Source organism: Oculina patagonica, chromosome 3, assembly GCF_052425735.1.
Source record: "Oculina patagonica isolate OP01 chromosome 3, crgOcupat, whole genome shotgun sequence".
NCBI classification, from domain to species: Eukaryota; Metazoa; Cnidaria; class Anthozoa; order Scleractinia; family Oculinidae; genus Oculina; species Oculina patagonica.
In genome coordinates this window covers 6142905-6170363 of record NC_135760.1, presented here as the reverse complement: position 1 = coordinate 6170363, position 27459 = coordinate 6142905, and the positions used below count along the sequence as shown (strand labels likewise).

The following is a 27459-nucleotide window of genomic DNA, read 5'->3' as shown; positions in this document are numbered from 1 at the left end:
AATCTCAGCCGAGGCCTTGATGTATTGCCGGCGACGCGAGGTCAATCCTCGGTCGAGGTCTGGTTCCCCTGTTGACCGACGGAGGGTTAATGTTATTTATATGGCCTTTGCACTATTCAAAAAAGGTATAATCAAGGGAAACACTGGAGGTAAACTCGCTCTCGCTCTCTGTGGCTCTCTTCGTCGCTCATACTAAGAGTATCGGTATGCTTATATTTTTCTTTCATTATTGAAAAGATGTTAATTTTGTCGGCATTTTTTGTTGTTTTTCCCCTCGCTGTGCTTTTACTCACCTCAAAACCGTCGAGCCGAGAAATTCATTCCCGGTCATTAAAATTCCCGCTCAGCAGCCAATCAGAGCGCGCGTACTTGTGCCATATAATAAAATTATATGGTATGCCAGAACATATTAATATAGGGAAATGGTTAGGAGCCCGGCAAACATCAAAGAAGCAAACAAAGAGGCCAAGATTTATTGGACGGTCCACGACCCTGCACATTTTTTGTTTTGCGCTCATACACCATCACTATCGCATGTTTGGTTAGTTGCTGAACACACGTAACACCTATTGTATTTTGTCAGGTTTTGTGCGGGTCACCCCAAAATAGCCAAAAACATACAACAAAACTTGGGATTCACCATTCCCTCTATAACTATGGCCAGAATAAACTACCTTATTATAGGAATATAACGAAGCATTTTAACAACGCGAACAAAATTTACGCGTAATAAAATTATCGCGAATTTAAGAAAAGTTCTGGTTAGATGCTAATAGTAAACGTGTTAACATAGATAAAATTAACGCAAATTTTTGAAATTCGCGTTTATAAAACGTATCGTTAATTTCCTAGAATAAGGTATGTTTCCGCGGCGTGAAACAAGCGAAACTCTGTCTGCAAGTCCCAAGATTGACCGGCATCAAATTTCTCCTCACAATATCAATACTTATCAAGTGAAAAGGATATGAGAATTTAAAAAATGATCGCCAAAGGGAAATTGCTATGATGTTTTGACAAATTCTCCCAACTAATACTGTAACAAAACGTATGGAGATCAGTAAGGAGAATTTGTATGTCGTAGTCCGTCTTAATTCTTCTCAGTTGTAACCAATTTTGTTTATTTTTGTTTTATTTTTTACTCATTTTGTGGCATTTTTCTACCTTAAAAAAACTATTAATGTGAGGTTTCTTTCAATTTGAAAGTTATTTTTAATTTTAAAATATCGTAGCATACTGCTCCTTAAAACAGGCCTTCTCGATGACTCTTTTTACAGATAGTATTGTGACTCGGAAACGATTTAAATGTGAAACAGACGCATTCACTGCGTTGTGAAGTCTTCCAGTAGCATCAGTAAATTTCTTTTTGTCTAGTAATGAAATATCATAGTGCGCACTAACTTTGTCAGAATTTCAAATGCCAAAGTCCTTAATTTACGATTCTCAAAAAAAAAAAAAACAGTGAACGGGGCGAAGACCTTTTAGTGGGACGATCAAATACTACCGCTAAGTTACATGACAACGCTTAGGAATTTTCCTACTATTTTTATCAGGATGGTTGGACATGGACATTTTCTAAATATACGTAGCTTATGCTTCCTTAATAAGTCATGAACTTCTCACTGACAAACTGGAAGACTTAACTACATATAACTTATCTTAACAATATCTCACCAAATGAGATTGCAAATGTGATACGAATGAAATTCTGATTGTCAAGTCTTATCTACATAAACCACCAAATTCTCCAAAGGTGACTAAGAGAAAATGTGTGAAAAAACTTAGGAGGATTTTGAGGCTTCAAACGCTTAACTAAAGTGTTTGCTCGGATTACATTCCTCGCAAAGGCGTTTGGAGCTGTTAAATGTCATTTTGTGCCAGAGATAGTTGATGTGGTGTATTAAGTCACACCTTAAGGGAATTGACAACGTTCATTCTGACCACAGTTGCGTCCGCCACGTCATGAAAACTTGGCGTTTCACTTGGTCTACCTGCGACTTGAGCTGGTCTCGCGTGTAGCAATGTTCGTCTGCGCTCTCTGCGGTTCATCGGTTTGATCTTTTTGATTGTTTGCTCTCCCCTGGAATCCAAGAACTTATCAACAATGGTCGTCCAGTCGACTACAGAGTAGATGAGAGACCATTCCTCGAATGAACTGTCACCCATGGTTTCTAATTCCCGTCTCGCCTTTTCTCTTGGCTTTCGACGACGCACGGTGCTGCCCACACCATTTGTGTCGCTCCCCTCCGCCGCAATCTCCGGCGTGCGGCACCTACAGCGGTTCTTGTACAGCTTCTTGCAGATATGTACCAGTTTCTCGAAGAGATTGATAGGTGTCGGGTTGGAGGTCTCGCGTTCCATGTTTCTGATGAGCCTAGCTCGTCCGAACTTCCACTCGACGTCTGACTGTTCTTGAAGTCGTTGGTACGTGTCGCTCATCATGGCGATGAGTAGGTTGATGAGGACGATGATGCACAGGACATTGTAGAGGCCGAACACTACTTTCGACATGTGTTTGGCGTTAACCGGAACCGGAGTACCTTCGACGGTGGAAAAGTCCTTTTGATTTGTCAGACCAAACAGGCTAAAGTAGAGCAGTTCCACGATTTTCATGAAGTCTGGCGACGCCGTCGTCGTTTCGTACGAGTGCGCGTCGACGTCCAAAGGCTTAAAAACTGCGGTGAGCTGTAAGGCGAAACTGGCGAAGAAAATGGACAGGATGAGCAGAAAGCGAAGCACGTCCACGACAAGATGGCCAATAATCACTCCCCACGGTCCAAACAACCGGTGAATGGATAGAAACTGAAGGAGCTGCAGAACGCACAGCATCAGTGCCGTGCCTAGAAACTGATTCCGCGCGAACACAATGTTAAGTCTCTGCGTGCCTTCGTAGCCTATCGCAATGATTCGTAACAGCTCAGCGAAGAGTGCCAAGACGACCACGATGGTAGGGAACCAGCCTAAACCGCTCCGTTCCCGTTCGCTGTTGATCTCCGAGACCAGCATCCCGAGGATCCAGATGAGCAAGAAGTACTCGTACCAGTGGGGTGTGAGAACCAGGCCAGAGTACTTCCAAGGCACGACTACCGTCAGACACAATAGAAAAATCAGGTAGAGGTGGGAGATGAGTCGGCAAATGAACTTGATGATAGGGATTTGTCGGTGCTTGTTCTTGAACGGAAGTGAAAGGTACACCCAAATGGGCGGGAAGAGCAGCGCAACAAGAAACAACAACATGAACTTCCAATCTTCCCACTTGAGCTCGCCAAACCAGATCTGCGTGACGTACTGTTGGACTAAAGAATGCGACACGCACTGCTTCAACTCGCATTCTATCAGGAAATCCAAGAACGCCACGTTTTTGCCGTCAAGAGAATTGAGGACCGCTTCAGAATCCTCCGCACACGAGATGCTGATCAGGTCCTTTGCCACGGTCTCGCAGAAATGGCTGGCCAAGTCTAGCTCCACTGTGTGCTCTTTGTTTTTTGTGGTTTCAATGCGGTAGTGACGGGAGAGGAAAGAGGATATGTGAACTGGTGCGGGCGCACTGAAGAAAATAAAACCGTATCAGTTGACAGTTAAGATAAGTTGTTTTTAATCTGAAACTAGGGGAGGCACGGTGGCCTAATAGATCTCGAAAGTCCCGGAAGCTTTTCTGGCCTGCAAAGCCATTTTTAGTTATCTGTATCTGAAATACAACAAAGTGTACAGGCGTGAAACTTTGCTTGAAGGTAGCCTCTGTTCATGTTAAAAATATGTGAATAAAACAGCTCTTGCAATCATAAGGTTTGACATTTTGCAATGGCTTTCCGGGTGCAAAAGGTTTTTGGGAGTTCGAGAAACGGGCCCCTGAGTGTAGCTGTCCGGTTCGAGCCCTGGACGATATTTGTTCTTAGGACCGCCGCCTGTTTGCTCAGTTGGTGGCGCCGGCTGCTGTGCGGGCGTCGTGGGTTCGCCCCCCGCCCACTCAGGGTCTTTCCGGGGTGTGCTGCCTTTGTTCTCGCTCGTCTTCTCGGGTCCGTGGTCCCGTCTCCTGTTCTTCAGTCTTTCGGGACGTGCCCACACACTTTCCGGTGGGCGTCCGTGTGGTCTGGCCGGTGTCGTGTCAGCGCATGCATCTTGTGCCTTTCTTCATTACAGCAAAGACATTTTACCCTCACAGTGCCTCATTCCACCAAGTTGTATAAACCAGCAAATTCAATACTGGGAGTAAGAGGGGCGGGGGCGACTCTGCGATAGACTAGCATCCCATTCTGGGCGAGTAGAAATACTTCTAGTGGCTTCATGCTACAGATACCAGAGATAAGCACCGGCCTGATGAGCCACTAGGCTCGATCGCAGAATTTACCTTTCTGTTCTATATGGTGAAACTAGAAACAACTAGAAACGAGGAAATGAAGGAGGCATTCTTTTGGGGGAGGGGGTCCGTCCGTCCGTTCGTTCGTTCGTTCGTTCGGTCGGTCTGTCGGTCTGTCGGTAAATCGGTCAGAACATACCTGAGCACAAAGTTCATCAGACTTTTGTAATTGCACGAACGAGAGCATATAACAAGGTCCACTAAAAACTGCAAAAGACACAAAAAAACATCCATCATTATGAGCAAAATGTATGACGAAATCTCGTAAACAAAGCCTGGTTTCTGAAAGCCAAAAATGGGGCAAGAAAAATATAGGGGACGCTGGACATAATTTTATTTCAGGTGAAACGATGCAAAAATACATCCCTCCACTCCCCTTTTGATTCCCTTCAAAAAGTATTTTGCAGATGTGATCAAAATCAAATTTCTCCTAATGATATCAATACATTCTCCATCAGGCCAGGAGAATTTTACGAAATAACCACCATTGGAAAAATTACCTAATTCTTTTAAGTGGTACTGCTTAGGAATGTATTTAAAGCTCGAGCGGTAAGGAGATTTTTATGTTTAAATCAGGGATAAGCAATCGAAAGCAAGAGAGGTTTGTATGACGACAAAGTCAATTTTAGCATCACCTTTCACTTAGAGGCCTGGATTCTAAGCACAAAATTGTAGAATGGGCAATTTAGGGTTTAATTTTCTGTTGTTAGCTTAGCCTTGACAAAAGCGATCCTTTGAAGACACAAACGTACCTTTCTGTTACTCAAAAGTCGGTCGTGATTCAGCTTTTGAGCGAGCAGGAAGTCTAACACTTCAATATGTCGTTCACTTGCTGCGTGACAAATGGGCACATCTTCAGACTGAAAAGAAAAAAAAATAGAATAGGCTTTACAAATATCACGTTTTTGGTCATGAGCCTTAGTTGATTAATGAAATATTCTGTCCAGAGACATTCCTTTTAAAGTTTATCATTATTTTGCTTGCGCGCTCTCCACGATTTTTAGAGAAAATAGAGAGTCGCTGATCAGACTACTGATTTATAATGAAACTGATGTTTTACGCTGCGCTTTAACCCTGGAAGTGTTTCCACATAAACGGTTATTGTGGTTCGGAGAAGGAGTAAAAAATGTTGGGGTACTCTTAAGGCACCCTTTTCAATTCTTGAGCCGTTAGCGCGATTTCGAGCAAATGAACTCATAATTCTCAGATTTACGTTTAAAGGCAAGAGTGTCAGCTTTCAAATGAGTGTTTTCTATTGGTACTGCTTTTTTTTTTTTTTTTTTTTTGGGGGGGTTTTTAAAAAAAAAAATATTTGGTTTTTTTTTTTAAAATTTTTTTTATTTTTTTTATTAAAAAAAAAATAAAAAAAAAAAAAAAAAAAAAAAATAAAAAAAAAATAATAAAAAAATATTTTTTTTTTTTTTTTTCCGAAATTTAAATTTTTTTTAATTTTATATATATTTCACCAATTTTTTTTAAAAAAAGGGGGGGGGGGGGCGGCAAAAAAAAAAAAAAAAAAAAAAAAAAAAAAAAAAAAAAAAAAAACGGAAAATAAGCCTACACCCCCCGCCCCAAGCATGAGTAGCTGGCGGTTTTGTTGAGATCGCGCGCATGATCAAGGGGAGAGGCCAAGACAACGAGCGGTGAAGCCGCGAGGGGACTTCGCCGCTCGTTGTTGCGGTTTTGCAGCTTGCTCGCGCGCGCGTCAACCCCAACAAAACCGCCAACTACCCAAGCTACCTCTTCTCCGGAATTCAGTAGCAAAAATATATTTGAAAATTAAGCGCTCCCTCCCCATAAGAGGAAAACCATTTCTGTGGTAAACTGTGACGGATAATAGCTAGATTGGTTGTTATAGCGCTCAGATACAGTAGGTGTTAAGGCTATTAATAATGTATCAGGAACTTTCAGAACATTCTAAGAACACTATGTAGAACCATAGTGACTTATCGCAGATAGGAACGCTTAATAATGAAAGGAGGGATAACCTACTAAATCGAATGATATAATTTTTGATTAATTTTCGACTAAAAAGTCAATTATAACGAAAGAAAGAAACATTTACTCATTAGAAAGAGATTCATGGCATATATGAAACGGTCTGTTAATGTCTCGGTTAACACGCTGACGATTTGTCGGCCCGATTTGATCCAAGCAAATTTACATGCTGCGATTCGTCGGCCAGCTTTTCTTTGCCTATTTAAATTCAAAGGATGAAAAATCGGCCCGATTTCTAAAATCTGTGACACTGCAACACATTTTTAAGCAATCGGGCCGATTTTTTAAATGCGCACTTATTTTGTTATCAAATCTGGGCCAAAATTGGGTCGACAATTCGTAGCGTCAGTAAACCGGCCTTTAGCAATCTATTTGGCCGGGTATTACTTGGTATTGCAGATATACTGCTAGTTAGCTAGTTTGTTATGGTGTGGGTATGGCAAATGGGCACTTTGCTAACGGACACATGGTACAACTTGAAATATCACCTTGCTGGAGGGAGAGCAATGCGCTGGGACATCCAAAAAAAAAGCGACTTCAACCAGCCATGCTTGGCTTTCCTTTGTTTTGAATGCCCCAGAGCGGAGCTTGCCCGCCAGCATGGCGGATTTTGTACCATGTGACCGGGGTCTTCTGGTTGACGTCACAGGTGAGCGTAACATCAAGAAATTGCTATTCGGCTGACTGTTCTATGTTTTATTTATCATAAAAAATCAAACCTTGTTCTCAATCATAGGTGATGCACCATACTCCAGCAACAGTTTGACAACGGCCTGGTAACCAGCTTTGGCGGCAATGTGAAGAGCGGTGTTACCAATCTGCGAAGAACAAAGGAGTCACACCACTGAAAACCCTTTTGTCATCGGTGCGCAAGCAGGGCTTTATTTTAAACTATGTTAACTTGAAGATACTATTTGTGGACTGCTTTTTCTTTCTTAAATCTGGTTAAACATGCATTCGAACATTTCCATGCGGACACCTCAATAATACGGACACCTCCTTATTACAGACAGTTCATCTGGCCCGAAAGAGACGAAAATTCGTACAACGTCTACCTCTGTAATACGGACACTACTTCCTGTCCCTTTGGTGTCTGTATTAAAGAGGTTCGACTTTAGCACATATACCGTATTTATTCGATTAAGCGCCCACCTCGAATAAGCGCCCAACCTCGAATAAGCGCCCACCTCGAATAAGCGCCCACCTCGAATAAGCGCCCACCCTGTAGGTAGGAAAAGTTAATAAGCGCCCAGCCTCGAATAAGCGCCCACCCCCACCCCCAAAAAAATTGACACGCACGAGAGGAGTAAAATGAGAGGTGTGAAATTGACTAAGTACTACCAAGAGACTACCCCGGAGACCAAGCTTTCTCAATAATTTACAGAAACTTTCAAGGATCATTAAAAATTCGGCTTTTGGACATCTTCACGTTCTGTTATTATTTACTTTTTTCTTGTAAATTAAGCGAACTAATTGCTAAAAATGGTAAAAATTTAATAAGCGCCCAGCCTCGAATTAGCGCCCACCTCGAATAAGCGCCTACTCTCAAGGTCCAAAAATTTAATAAGCGCCCAGGGCGCTTAAACGAATAAATACGGTATACCCCGTTGTGACTGTCTGCTGGTGGCTTTTATCCACGGGAAGGCAAAGACAGACCTTGTTTATAGAATAGTTTGCTAGAAACTGGCATCACACAAAGACTAACGTACTGGTAGTAACAAATAAATACAACGGCCGTAATAAGGTTATAACGCTCCAAGCAAGCCACTACATCACGACGGCAATGTAGCTAAACAGATGTTTCAAGACCAGTACATGGCTGTACAATGGTTTCTTCCTTTTTTGTAAACAATCATAAGCTCAAACTCAAATGTCAATCAATTAAGGTTCATACCATCTCAAAAAAAGCTAGTATCTTTAACTTACATTGTCCTGAGCATCAATTTCAGCTCCCTGACCAATCAGAATCGTGAGCAGGTCCCTGTGTCCGTTAGCAGCAGCCAGGTGAAGGGAGGTACGTCCTTCATTATCCACCTGGTGCAGTAAGGCCGTGGCTTTGCTAATCAACGTGCTGGCTACTTCCACGTGACCTTCCAGTGATGCTATATGAAGTGCCGTCCGACCCTGTAGATACAGCAGAGAAGGGGAACTTTACGACTTAGGAAGTCTAAACCTTAATGCCCTAGCAATCGTCTCCTGGCAAAGCTATACAGCCATAAAAGCGTTGCAACCTAATGTATTTTAAAGAGGTTAGGTCACGGTGTTATGGGTTTTCTGTCACATAACACTGTCACGCAATTTTAGGTGATTATGTCAAGTGGGAGGCACGGTGACCTAATGGTTAGTGCGCCAGACTTCGGATCGAGCGGTCCGGGTTCGAGCCCTGGCAAGGGCACTGCTTTGTGTCCTTAGGCAAGACACTTTACCCTCTTAGTGCCTCTCTCCACCCAGGTATATAAATGGGTACCGGCGAATTTACTACTGGGGGTAACCCTGGGATGGATTAGCATCCCATCGAGGGGGATTAGAAAAGCTCCTAGCCACTTAATGCTACAGAAACCGGGATAGGCTCCGGCCTGATAAGCCACTAGGCTCGACAGCAGGCTTAACCTTTCCTTATGTCAAGAACAAACTGACCTTGAAATTGGACTAAAAATGTTATTGAATAAATACAAAGTAACCCACCGCCTTTAATGTCACAGCGTCTACTCGTACACCAGGATGATTTGTAATGGCTCGTACCAGAGTATTGTCGCCATTTTGAGCCGCAAGGTGAAGAGGGGTGAATCCAAACTAATGAAACAACAACAAAAAAGTACAATAGAAGGATCACAACAGCCTTGTGTAGTTTCATACATTTAAAATACTTGTAAATGTTGTCTTGTTTAACTTAACATCGCTGGCAGCAAAATAATTTAGATTTTCCCTGATCAAATATTAAATTCCAATTAATTTGCGGGAACCTTGTATTGAGGTAACAATGGGTTACTTCAGTTTAAAGTTTTCTGCGACTTAAATCAGTTGAAACTAACAAACAAAAAACGAACAAAGGCACAAACAGAATGTCACGCAGAATGTGATATAATCAATAACAGTGATCGTGGTTTTATTTTTCCTAGGAAAAGATCAGAGAAAACTACAGTACTCACGTCATCGTCCTCTTCTTCGTTGTCTTCAGCAGGAGGCTGAAACAAGAACAAAAGAAAATATTCTTGAGACCTAAGCTTCATGACTGCAGAGCATGAAAATGGTGTCAAGTTTAGCATTGAAGGCCAAAATGACGAATGTCCAGCAGCCTCATTACTAGAACGTCGATGGGAGCGGTGCCAGAGGTGGGATACCATAATGGACTCCGGATCGAGAAGTCCAGGTTTGAGCCCTGGTTAGGGTCCTTGTGTTGCGTTATTGGGCAAGACACTTGAGGCGGGCGGGGAAGACATAAAGGCTTAGAATCGGTCCGCGATATGTGGGGAGTGGCAATACTCTTAGTCGCTTAATGCTATGGTCATTGGACAACGGAAAAGCCTGATAACATAAATGTTTTCTTACCTCGCTGACCAACGTGGCAGATTTTGGAGCCCTGGAAAGGAATTCCTGTATAATCTCTGTCTGACCAAATAAGGCAGCAACGTGGATGGCTGTCATTCCATTCTGCAAGCACAGGAGAAAGATACGTTTTAATCATCATCATCATCATCATCATCATCATCATCATCATCATCATCATCATCATCATCATCATCAACAACGACAGCAGCAGCAGCAACAACAAAAACAACAACATTCAATCAAATTAAAACCACATCCATACCTTAACACTAGCATGGTTTATTGACGTTTTTCCCCACAACATGTCAATAACTTTGAGCTGACCAAACTTGGCGGCTAAATGCAACACGCTGTTGCCTTCCTATAAGGAAAAAGACGCCATGGAAAAATGTATGTTATGGGAATATGCTAGGTTACTAAGGCATTTACTAAAAAGAGTAATTAAAGTGCTCACTTGTCCGGCGTCAGAGTAGTATGTAAGAAACGTCAGCCTAAGCTTGAAATTATAGGCCGTATTTATCAGAAAAACAAATATATTTTGTCTCAGGCTCAAAATAGATTCAAAACGCACCAATTTTTAACTAGACAAAAAATAATCAAAAGAGAGTTTCGAAGCATTTTCTGATGATTTTATTGCCACAGTCACTAAAAGGACCGTAAACAAGGGCAATAATTCCGTCTGTTTCGGGGCGTCCTGCATTTATCTAGGCATATTATACGTCTGGTACGAATAACACATGTTTTGTGCGTCTTCTAGACGCATAAAGTTGTTCTGACGCATAAGTCATCTTTTTTTTAGTAATTATCTTAAATATGCGAGACGTATTAGCTTCATCCTAGATAAATACGGCTATCAATTCTCCTTAATAATTATCATACATTTTCTGTGATATTAGTTTTGAGAACTTCGTGTTTCATCAAGCCAATGTCCGCTAGTTGATAATTTTCTATATTCTCATCACCTGTCTGCTTGACAATGTATTGATATTGTAAAGAGAATTAACATGTTGATCATTCTTGGCAATGAAAGACTGTGTTTTATTTTACCGCGTCTTCCTCAGTAGGGGAAGCTCCTTTTTGCAATAAAAATTCCACAACATCTTTGTGGCCTCCACGAGCCGCCAGGAGAAGGGGTTTGCACAAAACACCCTGTGGAAGGAAAACGTTAAAAAGACCCTTCAAAAGAAAGCCATATATAAACATTGATGTAACCAGTGGCAAGCGCGGAGGCAAACGCAGGAAAACAAGTAATCTATGGCGAGTGCAGGAAAACAGGAATCGGGTGACAAGCTATAAACAGGTACCAATGTCAACAAACAACATGAGTCTTGTGGAAAGCACGGGAAAAGTTGGATGATATCTCGGGGGGGGGGCTCCCTTGGTGACGGCTCCCCGTCTGTTTCTTCGTCCCCCCCCCCCCCCCCCCGGGATGATATATGTTGATTGCCTCAGTTTGTTTAAAAAGCGTCCTACAAGGGTGCCATAAGCCGGTAACTTTAAATTGTGTAGAGGACACAAAAAATTCACAAAAAGAGCAAACGCATCTTAAGAAACTTGACCATCCATTTTTTTCTGTCAAGAAAACATCTTTATGTCTTGTCAAGTTTATAGTGTATGCGTTTCGGAAAATAAACATTACCGTATCAGCCGAACATTTGGCGAAGTCAAGCTCAACCAGTTTCTTCACGACATTGATGCTGCCACTGGAAGACGCGATTTGTAACGCGTTTAACCCCTCCTGACGAAACCAACAAAAGGAAAAGTGTTAACACGACGATATTAACAATGTAACAAAACTTTCCAGTCGGTTGAGCCCGCGATAGTTGCTGTTGCGGCAGCACGGTTGCTAGGTAACTACCCCCGATCAAAAATTTCTTAAGTAAATAACCTCTGATACCAAGACCGGGTACTAGGTAAACTAACGCAAGGAAAGAAGGCAACTTACCGAGTTGACTTGTGTCATGGTGTCGGGTTTGACGTTGAAGAATAATTCCACAATCTCATCCCTGTCGTTTAAAGCAGCGTAATGCACGGGAATCATGTCTTTCTGTAGAAAAAAACACACAAGATTGAAATAAATTCAAATGTTATGTTGGGATGTAAAACAGTCTGGCTAGCTCTTGAAGTATTCTGTGATCTACCACAAGTCAGTTCTCCTTGAAAGGTTTCACATCTGCGAATTAGAAATTTCTGCCCGAAAGTAGCCATACCGGTTATCCCTACCAAGAATATGTATGGCATCGACATTTAGCCATGAAAATAGACCCTTTGCATAAATGGCGTCCGCTTTGATCACAGATCATCCTTGCCTCACGTTCACGTATCCTTGTTCATCCACACGAGGCTAAGGATGTCATAGTTTTTAATGGCGCCATTGCAGGGTCTATGGTCAGCCGTGACCAGTTTTTATAAAAATGGCTGGCCTGGAGTGAGGGAATAAGTGCTGTTTTTGGTAATCTTTGTTGGTAGGTACCTTATGTACAGTATAATGACACATATTGTCCCGAGTATGAACAGCACAATACGTGTTCCCGTACATGAAGTCCCTACCATCACGCTGCTAAGCAACCTCGTTAACATTAAGCTCACTCAATCCTTGGAGATGGACCGGCTGTGTCCAGAATTGACAAGCCAGTTAGCCATTTCAACAATTTGCTGGTTTAAGAAAGATTTAAAGATGAGCAAGAAATAGATTATGATAGCTGATGGACTGTAAGTTACTAAATCAACTTACGCTGTCTGCCACGCTACCGTCAGCTCGCAAATCAAGGAGCACTTTACAAACTTCCGTTCTGCCCATCTCCGCAGCTAAATGCAGTGGACTCTTTTTGTCCTGGGAGAAAAAAAAAAACATTTACAAGATAACAGTAAGCAAGAAATACCAATTTTTCTCTTGATGATTTTCTTTATTCTCAACACCTGTTTTCTTAACAATGTATTAACGTCCTAAGGAGAAATTTGATAGTGGTCAATTTTGTGAATCAAGTGGTTAAATGAAAATGAATTTAAATCTAAATCTTCGTTATATTATTAAATTAAAACGGAATCCATCAGGACATCGAGTATATTCAGTTTAGTTGGACAAAAGTCGAGTTCCAGAATAATTTAAATCCTATTTTGTTATTTTATACCCTTTTGAAAAGCTAAAGATGTAAGTAATTATCCGATAACACCAACAACAATTTCTTTTTAAAGCCTAAGAAAATGAATTTCAAATTTGACAAGAACCATGTAAACTTTAGGTAAAATGTCACCTGTAGCTAATTTGTAAAATCGTCTTTTAAGTGATTCATTGGAATTCAGTGTAACTTTGAAATTTGTTTTCGATGTTTGGTGCTGTTACAAATGATTTCTTTTGATACCCAAGTTTAATAAGATATTTGAAACAGTAACACAGAAGTTTGCAATAAGATGGATTTCGTCTAAATAACGTTCCCTGGAATTGAGAAGAATATTCAAGCCGCGCTAAAAATCCATGTTATGGAACAACAACAAAAATGCACCCCTCAAGAAACGAGGCTGCTTAATAGAAACGATTGATAGAAGCCCAATCTGATAAATGTGACAAACAGATATACAATTATTGTTTTTTAAATTTTTATTGAAAAACAAACAGTTATATAACAAAAACGTTACATTACAAAATAATTATATTACAAAAACATTATTATGTTACTAATATTGCTTTAATCGTATCTATAACAAAATTCTCGTTTTTGATTGGTTCTGCGCGCGCCTATTTGTCGCGTAATCGGCGCGCGATCACGTGGGTGTCCAATTACAGGTGTCCAATTTGAGCAACTTCAAATTGGATACCTGTAATTGGACACCTACGCCATCCGCGCGTCAATCATGCGCATTTGAATGGGTTTTTTCTTGCTGTTTTCTAACTTTTTGTGCAACCAACTGACTTTACCTTTGACTTTTCCTCACAGAAAAGGTTCCTAAAGACTTCCTAACCTCTAATTTTGTTATTGACACGATTAATTAGTAATTGGACCTCGTGTCGTACAATTCAGAGAGTAATCGTGCTCGTAATTTCAAATCGGCCTCGCGCTGCGCGCTCGGCCGATTTCGAAATGACTCGCCCGATTACTCCCTGAATTGTACTCCACTCAGTCCAATTACTATTACTTATATATCTTTTACGATGTTTTCTTTTTAGTAACGTAGTTTTTAGATAGTGATTTTTAAACGTGTATGATGCGCATTTGATCATATTAACTTAACAAGTATTAAATTATCATTATCATTAAATTTATATTATTATTATTATTATTATTATTATTATTATTATCTGTTAATTTGCAACTTGCAAAAAAACATTATTTAAAACTAAATTAAAGCAAGAAGTACGACGGAAAAAAGGAAAGAAAGAAAAAAGAACTTACAATTTTTTTTTTTATTTCTCAGGGGATTAGGATCAATTTCACAGGAGGTTGCAAGATAAACTGAAGAGGCCCCCATTTATTCACTTCTGGTTAAAAGTGTTAGCCTTGTTTTCTATTTCACTGATGTGTTTCATATAACGTAAAAAGTCGTAAGTTTTGATGGAAGTAATTTCAGCCTAGCTACATAACCAAAGAAAGTATTTAGCAAGAAAGCAGCAAAAGTTAATTTGAGTTTTGTATTTTGATCTATCTGGTTTTAAGCCCATTGCAGTGCCAAGTTGTAAGAGCGTTTCTTTCTCAACTACTTTGCAATGACTGCAGCCATAAGGAAAGACTGATCCAAAAGAACTGAATTTTTGGGTATTCCCAGAACAGATGTACAGTGTACCAGTATTCTGTTCGGCACTTCAGAAGTACGTCGCATTTCATCTGTCTTCATCCACAGGTTATCTTTACTAGGCGATGTTCGCTCGCTTATTGTTTCTACATGTATGGTTAACAATAGAAGAGAGAAGAGAGAAGAGAGAAGTTTGAGTCGCGTACTTGCAGTTTGTTCAAGCGTCTCGCGAGACGAGTGCCTCGACTCGCGAGACAAGTGTCTCGACTCGCGAGACGAGACTCTCGTCTCGCGAGAGGGTGGTAACTTACTTTTGAGCGGTACTGTACCAGTTTTTCTGGCTCTCTTTGACAAAGGTTGTTAGTCGATACAATCATGACTAAATCGTCCAACATAATGATTAAGAAGATATTTTTTGAGCCAAAACCTTGAGAGCACTTACCACAGTAAGTGGATCAATAATGGCGTTATACTTCGTAACAATCACGCGCACAAACTCTGGGTGACCTTTCTCAGCTGCGATATGGAGGGGAGTTAGGCCAATCTGGAAAAGGTAACATGCATTAGAACAAATTCTCTAAAAGTACAACATGGTTTTTTGCTGTAAGATGAACCTTGTTTGGCAGGAGGTTCTCTTTTTAACCTTTTTTTTTTTGGCTTATTGTTTGCTTAGAGCTCTTAGAGCTCTAGACACCCAGCACTAGCCATTTGGTGTCTAGCCATTTGGTGTCGTATTAAAGAGTTTTAACTGTAATGTGACTATGTAGTGTAACACTACATGTGTACTGTACACCTTTGTTGAAGAAAAGTTCACCCTGTGAAAGGCATAAACCATGAACGATTAGACCGAAGGCATTCTGGGTAGAATGCCTTGGTAAGCTTAGTAATATTCCTTGTATTTATAAGCAAGATATTTTTTTCTTTTGGGACCTTGCGGGCCCATGCCTTACGGGCATGATTTATGCAACCTGGCTTATCATAATGTTTATTCTGTCATAGATGAGGATTACTTTTTCCGGCTTCCCAGTAAGCATTTCGGTCGCATCGTTTATGGTTTATGCTTTTCACGGATCAACGTTTATTCAATCAGGTATATACTACAGCATTCAATACAACACTAACTGAACAAATGTTGAAACCATTAACTGGTCCATACCAAACACGAAATGAAATGTTTTGACTATTTATAGAAATCATTGTGCAAACTACAACAAGAGAACTATTTAAGGTGCATTTGGTTATTAAAAGATTTAAGAAAAGTTGAAATAAAAAATAAAAAATTTAAAGTGAAAAATAAAATAGATTTCAGTGGTGTTGTAAATTAGGCCCTTACAGGCATTGCTTCTTTGTCGTCACGTGATTTACCGGCTGAATAGCGGACATTTGGCTGAAAAGAGAACATTAATCATTCAAAGATTGGGTTAATTATTAAATGTTAACGGTCAGCACAGAACAGACAACAAGTTCGGCCGTCAGCGAAACGTTAAGCGTAGTAAATGGTAGCTCGTCTGGGTCAACTCGTCGAGCGAGCATGATTCGAGTCGAGCGTGATTCGTGAGTCGAGCGTGATTGTCCCTGTAAAGATGGTCTTGAAATGGCTTCTTGTTGATGAACGATGTTTCAACAACGTGAGTGATAGTTAACATGAAGGTCAAGTAAAAAAATTGTTTGTCAGCTAATAGTGTAACATGTTAGTCTCTGGTACCTGAAAGTGATTGGTCAGTTTTGCCATGATGTTATTGGCTGTTAGTCAATTTTGTGCAATTTTGGTTCTGACTGAAGTCAAAGTTTGCTCTTTGGTTTTGTTGAGATTGTGAATTAGTCATGAGGGACCTTCAGATCAGTGTACGAGTACGAGATCGAGTACAAGTACGACTTTTGAATTTCAATCTCAAAGTTTTGAATTTCAAAGTGATAATCGAAAGCATAAGAACAAAGTTTGAAAAGTTGTACTCTACTCAATCGCGTACTCATACTCCGAACTGAAGGTCCCTACTTGTTAGATGCTGGAGGGTGGCAATGGTTGAGAGGTGTTTGCTTAAAGTCAGTGTTTTCGCTTTCTAGAGTCAGTCCTTAAAAATAGTTCATACTGTACAGGTATGTAATGCATTGAGCAGAATTCCAGTCAATTATGCAGTTTTCCCAGCAACGTGGTTGTTAATTTCTCATAGCTGGTTTATGTTCAGTTATAGGTTTGTGGGTAATGCGGATATTGTAGGCCGGGTTGTAGGATCTGCGCAGTGGTCGTAAAGTGTAACTGTAAGATATTGGTGGTTTTCATCAGTTTTACAAAAGCTGTTTGTTTACCTGAAAACATAAAAAACTATCAGATTATAGAGTAGGCAGATAGAAGTGTTTTGTCCAAATTGTAGCTTTGTAGCGTTTTTCGCAACCAAGTTATTACGAAAATAGTTTTTAGAAAAATAGGTATTTAGAATGCAGTCGCCATTTTGTGTCCATCTTTGGGGCATAAATATGGCAGCCATAGAAATGTATAATCGGTAAAGGAGATTCTACCATTAATATTATTCTTTTTCACTTAAAATCATTTTAGATATTATTTCTAAATTAATATTATTACGTCTCAAAATTGAAAATGCGATACAAATATCCGTTTTGTGGCAGTAAAAGAAACACGTTCATCCAGGACAAATTTCAAAATGCTTTAACTCCTAAACGAAGCACGAATCGATACCAAAACGTGCATGGAGTTTTATGTCCTTTATGTCTAGAATATGTGAAAAGCAAAACTCTGAAGGATTAACTGTTTAGATTTTAGAATTTTGACGACGTCGGATGAAAACCACCAATTGTTGCGGCAGAAACATGTGTCGTATTTCTGTTCATTTCAATTTGTTCAGTAGTTCGGTAACTGTGTCATCTACTGCGCCTTTCATGATCAATAACACTCAAACGCTGCTTAATAACCGTTTTTTTTTTTTTGCTACCAATCATCTTTAATATTGAACCTCCTAGGAAGGAGAAGTACACTTCAACCGGTTCAAAAAGTCACGCTGTCGGTTTTGATTGGCAGATCTAAATCTACGTGAGGGGAGTCTTGCAAAGAGAGACATACTCCCATCACTGCGAGACATTAAAAAGTAAAACATGGAGGGGGGATAAAAGACCTTCGATCCATTTTGTTTGTTTATGATTTTCAAGGTTAGTTGGTTGTTGCCATAATTATTTTTGATGGAAGAGAAAAAAAAGCAATCGTTTGCTGGGAATTGAACTTCAGAATTTGAGTGCTATTAAAAGGAGCAGAAATTAAGTCACTACCAAGAGCCTAGAACAGGCTAAGTCAGTAAGTGTCACGCATAAAATGACAAAAATATACACTGTGAAAAAATGCTATTAAGACTGTAATGAAGTTATCTCTTTTTATATGGATAAGATTGGTGAAAATGAGTGTGTTGTAATTAGCCTTTAATGATTGTTCGTCAAGTTGAACAAGCAAAATATTTGTACGTATTGTAGTGTTTTGCCCAGTTAGTGAACAGTCTCAGCAAAGTTAAATCAGTGAAAGGTCACATTGAGTTACGTCAGAATTGATAAGAGATAGATATACTAAATGGTTGAAGTAATAATTAATAAGACATTGTTATAATTAATAGTTGAGAATAATTAAAGAATGATTAAATCTCAACTACTTTACTTAAAACTTCAAAAGGTTATCATATTACAATATTGTTTGCGACCACAAACTAAAAAATTATAGATTAGCTAAGGGCAATTTTCTACTCCTTCACACTTCAAAGGTTATAAGTTTAAAAAAAGCTTAGAGGCTTACATTTTTGACTTGATGTATTTTTGAATTTGATATTTTTAATTAAGAGAAATGTAAATGTTACGGAATTGTGATGAATGGGCTACAGGTTCACTATAATTCGATGGTTTGATGGTGTGTGTAGGTAAAGCTTTTAATGGTTAATTTTTGTATTATGCACAAATAACACAATTGAATTTGGTATTAAATTATTAAAGAGACGAAAAAAAAAAAGAAAATAAGAAAACTTTGAAAACAAAGTCTTTTTCATTTACTAACATGAACTCTTATCAACATGCCTGGTATCATGGGTCGTGAATCAACCTGTAAAAAAATAATTCATGCCCAATAATTGTTATTGTACTAACCTTGGTCCTTCCATTCACATAAGCTTTGTGATTTAGCAGTTCACGTGCAACATCCACATGGCCTCTGGATGCCGCATAGTGGAGTGCTGTGCCGCCCACCTGGAAATGAAGTGGAAAGATAACCTCAAAGCTACTAAAATAAAAATTTAGTACTGCATGTTTTTAGTTGTATACATGTAAAGAGATGAGTTGTCACGACTGGTTTATTAAGCCATATGTTATTGTATACAGTTGTTCACTTGGTCTGAAAGAGACCAAAATTCATAAACTCAACATGTAGCTCTGTAATACACACACATCCATATTATAGACACTCTTCCTTATTCCATATTTAAGAGATTCAACTGTAAAGCTACGTTTACATGGGCAATTTTTATGTGACAAATATATTTGATTGAGACACGCACAGAGATACGGATGCACAGTGCCCATTGGGAGATTTGGAGTCTGGGGACCACATATGCTGATACAATATTTGCCACATTAATTATTTTTTATTTTATGTGACAAGTCATTTAAACAAGCAATTTTTCATATGTGACATAAAAGCTGGCATGTCACATAAAAATTGGCCATTTTTCCTCATCTACACAAGCAAATTAAAATTTTCACATAAAATTGCTTGTGTAAATGAGCCTTAAAAAGCCAGATATTCGTATGGCTCATAGTCTTGATGCAGAGAAAAGTGAAGCTCAATGAAAACCATTACCTCATCAAAAACATCAACTCTAGCATTAAATCTCAGGAGTGTTCGCACCACTTCCAACATGCCACACTGTGAGGCGATCATCAGCGGAGAGGCTCCACTCTGAATTAAATAAACAAAACATAAACATGTATGTATCAAATGACATGAACAGCCTAAAACAAGTGTCACAGTGATCATTTTGACCAGCCCGTCGGCCCATCAGTGAGTCAGTCAGTCAGTGAATCAGTCGGTCAGTGAGTCAGTCAGTTGATCTGTTGTTTGGTCGGTTGGCCAGTGAATGGGTGAGCCAGTGAGTCAGTCAGTGAATTAGTCAGTGAGTCGGTCAGTTTGTCGTTCAATCAGTTGGTCAGTCAGTTGGTCGGCTGGTTGGTCAGTCAGTGAGTGAGTGAGTGGTATAATCTGGTCTGGTCTGATCTGGTCTGGTATGGTATGGTAGGGTACGGTACAGTATGGTATGGTATTCTATGCTATGGTATAGTCAATGCGTGAGCAACAAGTGTGTGAGTGAGTGAGTGAGTGAGTGAGTCAGTCAGTCAGTCAGTCAGCCAGCCCTGCCACATGTCCAGCTGTCCATCTGCCCCTCCCTCTGTCTGTGTATCCATTCATTCAACTGTCTGTCTTTCCATCAGCCAGCAATTATGAGGCAATTATATGGCTGTAAAGCTTCATGTGAAAGAAAATCTGCCAGGTTTTGGTTATTTATGTTTTCCAATCATAATGCAGATAACAATTAGCACAGGAACTGATACTTATGACAAAGTTACATCACATTAATTGATTATCACCTCAGATGTCTTGTTGATGGTAGTAAGTTTGACATACTCTGGAATCACATCGGAAGTGAAGAATGCCTCAACAATTTTATGATTTCCTGATCGGGCACACCAATGCAGAGGTGTCTCTTTTTTCTAAAAAATAAAAAAACAAAAATGTTGAGAATATTCAATAAAATATATGTAATGTAGCCATTTCCTCCAAATCATTTGCCTTAAAAATATACTAGATATCTTTTATTACAGGCTACAGCAACATGCTCTTTGCGTGCATTGCATGTCTACAATAGTAGGCAAGTAGTATCAAAGGTCCAAAATTTGTGCAAAAGGCTACAGCTGCCTAGCTCTCTGTACACAATGCATACCTACAATACTAGACAACTCGCATCATTGACCCACAATAGCTTCATAGCGCCCTGTACACATTGCATGACTGAAATACAAGGCAATAAGCAAAGGGCTATAGCTGCATAGCTCTTTGCACACATTGCATGCCTACAATGCTAAGCAAGTTGTATCATAGGCCAGGAATGGGTGCAAAAAACCAGGGTTGTTGCTAAGGGCTGGCTGCCGGCTAATTTCACTGGCTGAAAGAGAACTTAAATCCAGCTGAAATTTCACGTGAAAACAAAGACTTAGGTAAGCTTTTAGAGCTGGCAAGGCCAGAAAAGCCAGCTGGGCTTGTTGATGAGTCCGCTTAGTGTTTTCTTAGCTACATCCCTGAAGAACTACAATAACATAGTCCTTGAAGCCACAGACAGACCCTCTGCACGTATGCCTGGGTAATTATCCCATATATAAAATTACTAACATCACCCAGGCTGTTTTTCTGTTATCAAAAGTTATAACATTCACCTGATATGTTGTAAAAGTCAGGTTAGCACCGTGTTCAAGCAGAATCTGTACCAGATTCACAAGATCCTCTTCATTAGCCCTGCCTGGAGGAATACCTGACACAGAGTGCAGGGCAGTCTCTCCAGCCTTAGAGGAAAAAACAACAAGCAAAATAAGAGACTTGTGGGTTTGTCGAAAATAAAATAAAATCAAACAAACCTCTGGGGGACCTATAAGGGATCCTCAATAGGATTTTCCACTGAATTTTTGCCAAAGATTTTCAAGGAACTGCAAGGGTTTTAACGATCTTAGGAAGATCTTGAAGGATCTTTGCTAAGATCTTGAAGGATCCTTGTTAAGATCTTAACAGAGACTTTTAACTATCCTTAAATTGAGATCGAGACTCTTATGGATCTTTGACAGGTTTTTGAAGATCTGTAAAGATCCTGCAAGGTTTCTTACTAGGGAATACAACAAAGGTATCCAAAGTTACCGGTAAATATACCGTAGAATTCCGGTTATAAGCCCTGGGCTTATACATAAGCGTAAGGGTAAGGGTAGGGTACATAAGCGTAGCGTAAGGGTTTTTTGGTGGGCTTATAAGTGGAGGGGCTTATATTCGGGAGGGCTTATAAGCGGAAGGAAAAAAGGTTTTGAAACGAGCCTTGGGAGTGTTGATCGAAATACGTTTTTAAGTTAAAAATGCACAAAAAAGCAACATTTAGCCCGGTTCAGTACTGTCATCCGGTGGGGGGGGTTTATATCCGGGGGGCTTATAACCGGATGTATTTTTTTTTCCAGGTTGATGGGCCTATAACCAGGGGGGGGCTTATAAGCGGGGGGGGGGGGGCTTATAACCGGAATTTTACGGTATACATAGTTTCAAGAAAAAAAGCCCATAACATTCAAAAGGCTGGGTGAAGAGATCAGCTTTAAGGTCATTGCCCTGTTTTGCATTGCGCATCCTTACTGTGCAGAATTTTACGCGTAATTAGCGCGCGCGCGCGCGCGCTCGCACATCAACAAAATGGCGGCTTTTTTCTATGCGGCTTAGTCCGCGAGAGAAGCAAATTGTCACTTTCTCCTAAACGAGCCTGGTGACCTATCAATTTTTTCTCATATTTTGGGTGTAGCGATCAAATTCTTTCTGTAAAATGAAAACAGATCAATTCATGTGTTTGAAAAATAAATTATCGCTAAAAAAGTGTACTTTTTGTGTACTCGCAGAGGAATTATAAAGGAATTATATGGAATATACATGGTCGTCCTGCTCCTAAACGAATCTGGTGACCCCCCTTTTTTATTTCAAAATTTAAGTTCCCTTGAAGTAATTATGAACCAGTAGGCGAAGTTTGGTTAAAAATCTATGTTCAGTTTTATTTCGGGGCAATGACCTTAAGCTGTCTTTCTACAATCAGATGATTAATAGATTTGCAATCACCACTTTACATTTTTATTTAAACCACTCATCTACTTTTTTACACTTGAAAAATAATGACAAGAAAACTCACATTGTTGGGTATGTTAACAATTAGACGAGCAAGCAAGTATGACTTGACTTGAAAAACCTTCTTTACAAGGGCTTCAACTATCTGGTAGTGTCCATTTTGACAGGCAAAATGAAGCGGAGTGTCCCCTGACTGCAAGAAAAGAACACGATTTAGAATTACAGTCAACTCTCTCTAAGACGGACACCTTTGGGACCGGTCGCAGCTGTCCATCTTAGAGGGCATGTACTAAAACCCGAAACAACGAAACGAAACCACCGAAACGAAAGGACCGAAACGACCAAAACGAAACCACCGAAACGGCCAAAACGAGCGAAACGAGACGAAATCACCGAAACAAGCAAAACCCATTACAATTATTGAGAGCTAACCGTAAACAGGCTAACCAGAGTGCATAGTGGGCAAACTTAAGTGAAACGTAGGCTAACCCGAGTGTGTAGTAGGCTAACCAGAGTGTATAGTAGGCTAACCGGGGTTTTTAGTAGGCTAATCGGAGTGTAAAGTAGGCTAAACGGGGTGTATAGTACGGTAAGTGACGGAATTCTTGAAGTTGTGCTTGTTTCGGTAATTTTGTTTCGTTTCGCTCGTTTTGGCTGTTTCGGTTGTTTCGGCGGTTTCGTTTCCCTCGTTTCGGTGGTTTCGGTCGTTTCGTTTCAGTGGTTTCGTTTTGTTGTTTCGGGTTTTAGTATATGCCATCTTAGAGAGGTGTCCGCTCTGTAGTGAGTCGAGGTAACATGACACCAGTAATTCTAAGATAATAAAGCTATTAGCCTTTGCATAATGCAACAAACCTTTGCTAACTGCAACAAGACAAAAATAATAAAAGGACCGTATTTGCTTGTTAAAGCAAAAATTGAGAGCTTCTACAAGCAGTAATACTGTAAGTAGAAAACGACCTCTTTAGTATCCATACACCTTAGCAGAGAAGTAACCCGTTAAAGCGTTATACACACGTATCCTTAGGGCGCTGACTAACTTTGCTTTAGGTCAATACGAAGTTTGGAAGTATTTTCACTAATAAAACATGATTGTCCGTCTTAGAGAGGTGTCCGTCTTATAGGGAGTTTGGTTACAGTAAAATGACTTAAAAATGGCAGGGACCATCACCAGGTGTCGGTCTTATGGAGGTGTCCGTCTTATAGAGGTGTCCGTTTAAGAGAGAGTTGACTGTATAATGTAAAAACATGCATGTACCCTCCGGCCTCATGCTCACAGAAAGTAACAGGGAAAATAAAAAATGTTTAGTTCAGTTGGTTTCATTGTTCTTTCAAAAACAAATCAATCAATCAATAACTTCATTTATTCAAGTGTAAAAAATGGCAGTTCATTCAAACAATACCTTGCATCTGCGAGCAACTTCAGCATCTTCTCGCAAAAGGAGTTTTACAACTTCTAAATTTCCACATCTAGCAGCTAAATGAAGAGCTCTTTCACCATTCTATTGAAATAATAAAACAATATTTGTTTTTATAAATTTGCAAGTTTCCATGGTCAGTTATCTGTTTGTGAGTCGTGTATAATATATTCATGTGGAAGCATTAATATTCAAATACAATGTAGTGTCATACCTCCTTTGTAGTGTCAGGATCAGCTCCACTTTTGATCAAAACATCCACAACTTTTTCTCCTCCTTTAACCTTTGAAGCCATGTGCAATGGGGTTTCTTTCGCCTGGGATTTGAATGTGAAACGATCTTCAAATGTTAGTTTCAATTTTGCCACAATGCTTGCTTTCTGGTGATATAAGCTTAGATACAACATCATGTCGATACATATCTGACGTTTGTTACTGCTTAGTGCTACTGCCTGTTCTGCAGGCTACGAGAAGAGAGACCCCTGTCATTCTTTTTTCACTACCTACGAAGACATGACTTTCATTCCGGAACGAAACTCGTCCCGGAATGAAGTTCGTTCTGCATTCACATTGCAGAGTCGACCGGTTCAACCAAAGGCATTTTCACGTGCGCGGTTTTCGCGCGAGATCAAAACAAGGTGGCGCATGTTTCGCGCGAGATCAAAACAACATGGCGCATGTTTCGCGCAAACATGTTTTTGTGCCAATTAATGGCCGTATCTGCGATTTGACCATAGAGCTGCTTCTTTGGGCTAATCAGTAAATGCTATTACGTTTGTTCGCTTTGAATTCAAACTGTGGAGTCCGTATGCGGTTTCATGAGTTGCGATTTCATCTCGGAACGAAATTTGTTCTGTGTTTACATGATACCAGAATGAAATGTCATTCCAGAACGAAACTTTCATTCCGGAATGAAAACCGGAACGAACTCATTCCGGAATGGCTTGACTTTCGTCTCGGTATCATGTAAACAGATACAGAGAAATGTATGGGGATGGAATGAACTCGTTCCGGAATGAAAGTCATTCCGGAAATCGCAACTCATGAAACCGCATACGGACTCCACAGTTTGAATTCAAAACGAAAAAACGTAATAGCATTTACTGTTTAGGCCAAAGAAGTAGCTTAATGGTCAAATTACTCGTTAAAATCGCAGATACGGCCATTAATGGGCACAAAAACATGTTTGCGCGAAACATGCGCCATGTTGTTTTGATCTCGCGCGAAACATGCGCCACCTTGTTTTGATCTCGCGCGAAAACCGCGCACGTGAAAATGCCTTTGGTTGAACCGGTCGACTCTGTCATGTGAATGCAGAACGAACTTCATTCCGGAACGAAACTCGTTCCGGAATGAAAGTCATTCCGGAATCATGTAAACAGGCCCTAAATTTATCAAATACCTTGGTTTGATCGTTGCTGACAATGCGAGCAGGAATCGTTTTCTTGAAGCGAGTGGCTCATGGTTAATGTAATTTCCCATAACTGTAGCTAGAGCTCTGAAAACCTCTCTTTGCAATTTTTTTAATGCCCTCTAAGCCATTTCCTGCGTGTACAAAGCTTTATCCCGAACTCGGAACAATAATTATTGCTTTATAGAAATTTGAAATAGAAGTTTCGTTCAAATCGGCCGCCATCTTTACTTTGAATAGCAAACTTAGTAACCATGCCTCAAAGTGTTCTACCCAATCAGAATGCACGATTTTGACCAATGCGCATTCGACTTGCAAAAAAGAGAAAAGAAAAAGAAAGAAAGAAAGAAATTAAGAAGGAAAGAAAGAAAGAAAGAAAGGAAGGAAGGAAGGAAGGAAGGAAGGAAGGAAGGAAGGAAGGAAGGAAGGAAAGAAAGAAAGAAAGAAAGAAAAAAAGAAAGGAAGAAAGAAAAGAGATCCCGCCTTACCAAACCACCAATAACTGTGACATCAGCACCGTGTCCTATCAGTAGCTGTGCAGCGAGATGCTTCTTGCTGAGAGCAGCCAAATGAAGAGGGGTGTAATGTTTCTGTGACGTAAAATCGAGAGTGAAGATTCAGAAATGAACGTCGTGAAGATTAAGTAATTTCTAATTTATGGTCTTATTACAGCGCGAAGTACCAGAATAAATTAGTGTCCACAGCCCTTTCAAATGGTCCTACGAAAACCAAGACGCGTTCACTTCTCGACTTTGACAGGTTTTTTAAATTCATAAATTTAAACTGATATCAATTTTTCAGAAACTATTTGACATCCGATTCGAGTCTTTTACCCTTACACAAACAGTGTATTTCACGACACGTTTACAGCCCGAGGAAAAAACAAAAACAAAAAACAAAACAAAAAAACACCTGACAACTCGGTTTATTGCGGGAAGTTGCGAATGTTATCAAAGTAAGAAGTAAAAAGATATGTTTTTTAAGTGTCAAGTATCCGAGTGCTTTCTTGTTGCTCGTTGTTTGGCTTTTTCCTTTTAGCTTATTAATCCGAATTTGCGTTTACCTTGTTTTTGATATTCACAGGAACTCCTTTCTCCAGCAACATTTTTACTAATCCTACGTGACCTCTTTTTGCCGCTTCGTGAATACACAATGCCCCAGTCTGAAATATCAAGAATGCAGCAAAAAGTAAAACACTTTATATTGTCTGTAGGAATAGCTAAAAAATTACATAACACAAGGAATACGCTTTGTTGTCTGACTTTGTTGCCTGTCAACACAGCGGCCTCTCATTCGCTCTCGCTACTACGTGCGAAACACTCGCGTTTCACACGTAGTAGCGGGAGCGAATGAGAGGCGGCTGTATTCGCGACTACTGAATTTGAGGAAGGCGTAAACAATGACTTGTATGACTATGCTAAGCCTTGAAATTGAATCCAGTAGGTTACTCTTTAAAATTCTCTCTGTGTAAAAGATATATCAACGAAGCGAGATGCGTTACCTTGTTAGGCATGTGTATAAGCACGCCTTTCTTTATCAGAGCATTGGAGGCCTCCAGCTGGCCCGCAGCGCACGTTTGGTGAAGAAGGGTACTACCATCCTAAAACAGAAATATAGAGTAATTTGACCGAAGAACTCAAGCAGAATACAACTTGTTCCAAACACTGTGGTTTGACCGCTCTTTTCTTAGAAAATGATACTAAATCTTTCTTAAACAGTAGCGAAGTTGCCTTGTGAGATATTTCGACTTAGAAGTCAAAAGAATTGCATGCACTTGCATGTTGTCTGGATCGAATTTCAATATCTTCTCTTCTATGCTGGTGAATGGACATGTGCAATGTATTTTGAGGCATGGGGCAAAATAATTTGACAGGAGAGCTCTTCTTTAGTTTTGAATCGGGAGTTCCTTTTTTGTATTAACGTGATAACGTGCAGTCATGCCATAAAATATGACAAGTTCTTCAGGTTCATTTGTTTCTCATATCAAGGCGAGTTTGTCTTCTTAACCTTCTATAAATTAGCTAGACAGAATGAAAAGGCAACAAAAAACCAGTTTTGCCCTTCATCGAGAACAATGCGACCAGGTAAACTTTACAGCACTTATGGTG

The 27459-nt window shown here is 39.9% G+C and overlaps 1 protein-coding gene across 4 annotated transcripts in view; it reads right to left on the bottom strand.

The window, feature by feature from the left end:
• Positions 1 to 661: 661 nt before the first annotated feature.
• The window catches only part of LOC144645086 (uncharacterized), a 53074-nt gene continuing 26276 nt past the window's right edge, over positions 662 to 27459 (bottom strand). For 3 of the 4 annotated variants that reach the window (XM_078504554.1, XM_078504551.1, XM_078504552.1), the window contains exons 14-38: positions 26853 to 26951; positions 26415 to 26513; positions 25840 to 25941; positions 24156 to 24257; positions 23927 to 24025; positions 22591 to 22719; positions 21101 to 21226; positions 20258 to 20380; positions 19473 to 19571; positions 18764 to 18862; positions 15963 to 16016; positions 15072 to 15173; positions 12636 to 12734; positions 11847 to 11948; positions 11541 to 11639; positions 10949 to 11050; positions 10164 to 10262; positions 9902 to 10003; positions 9502 to 9537; positions 9038 to 9145; positions 8279 to 8476; positions 7072 to 7170; positions 5107 to 5214; positions 4494 to 4561; positions 662 to 3544 (exon numbers count right to left, since the gene is read on the bottom strand). In XM_078504554.1, coding sequence (XP_078360680.1) covers positions 1903 to 3544; positions 4494 to 4561; positions 5107 to 5214; positions 7072 to 7170; positions 8279 to 8476; positions 9038 to 9145; positions 9502 to 9537; positions 9902 to 10003; positions 10164 to 10262; positions 10949 to 11050; positions 11541 to 11639; positions 11847 to 11948; positions 12636 to 12734; positions 15072 to 15173; positions 15963 to 16016; positions 18764 to 18862; positions 19473 to 19571; positions 20258 to 20380; positions 21101 to 21226; positions 22591 to 22719; positions 23927 to 24025; positions 24156 to 24257; positions 25840 to 25941; positions 26415 to 26513; positions 26853 to 26951 — 4095 coding nt within the window. In that variant the 3' untranslated portion in view covers positions 662 to 1902. The remainder of the gene's footprint in view (positions 3545 to 4493; positions 4562 to 5106; positions 5215 to 7071; positions 7171 to 8278; positions 8477 to 9037; positions 9146 to 9501; positions 9538 to 9901; positions 10004 to 10163; positions 10263 to 10948; positions 11051 to 11540; positions 11640 to 11846; positions 11949 to 12635; positions 12735 to 15071; positions 15174 to 15962; positions 16017 to 18763; positions 18863 to 19472; positions 19572 to 20257; positions 20381 to 21100; positions 21227 to 22590; positions 22720 to 23926; positions 24026 to 24155; positions 24258 to 25839; positions 25942 to 26414; positions 26514 to 26852; positions 26952 to 27459) is intronic. The other variant, XM_078504553.1, reaches the window with a different exon arrangement.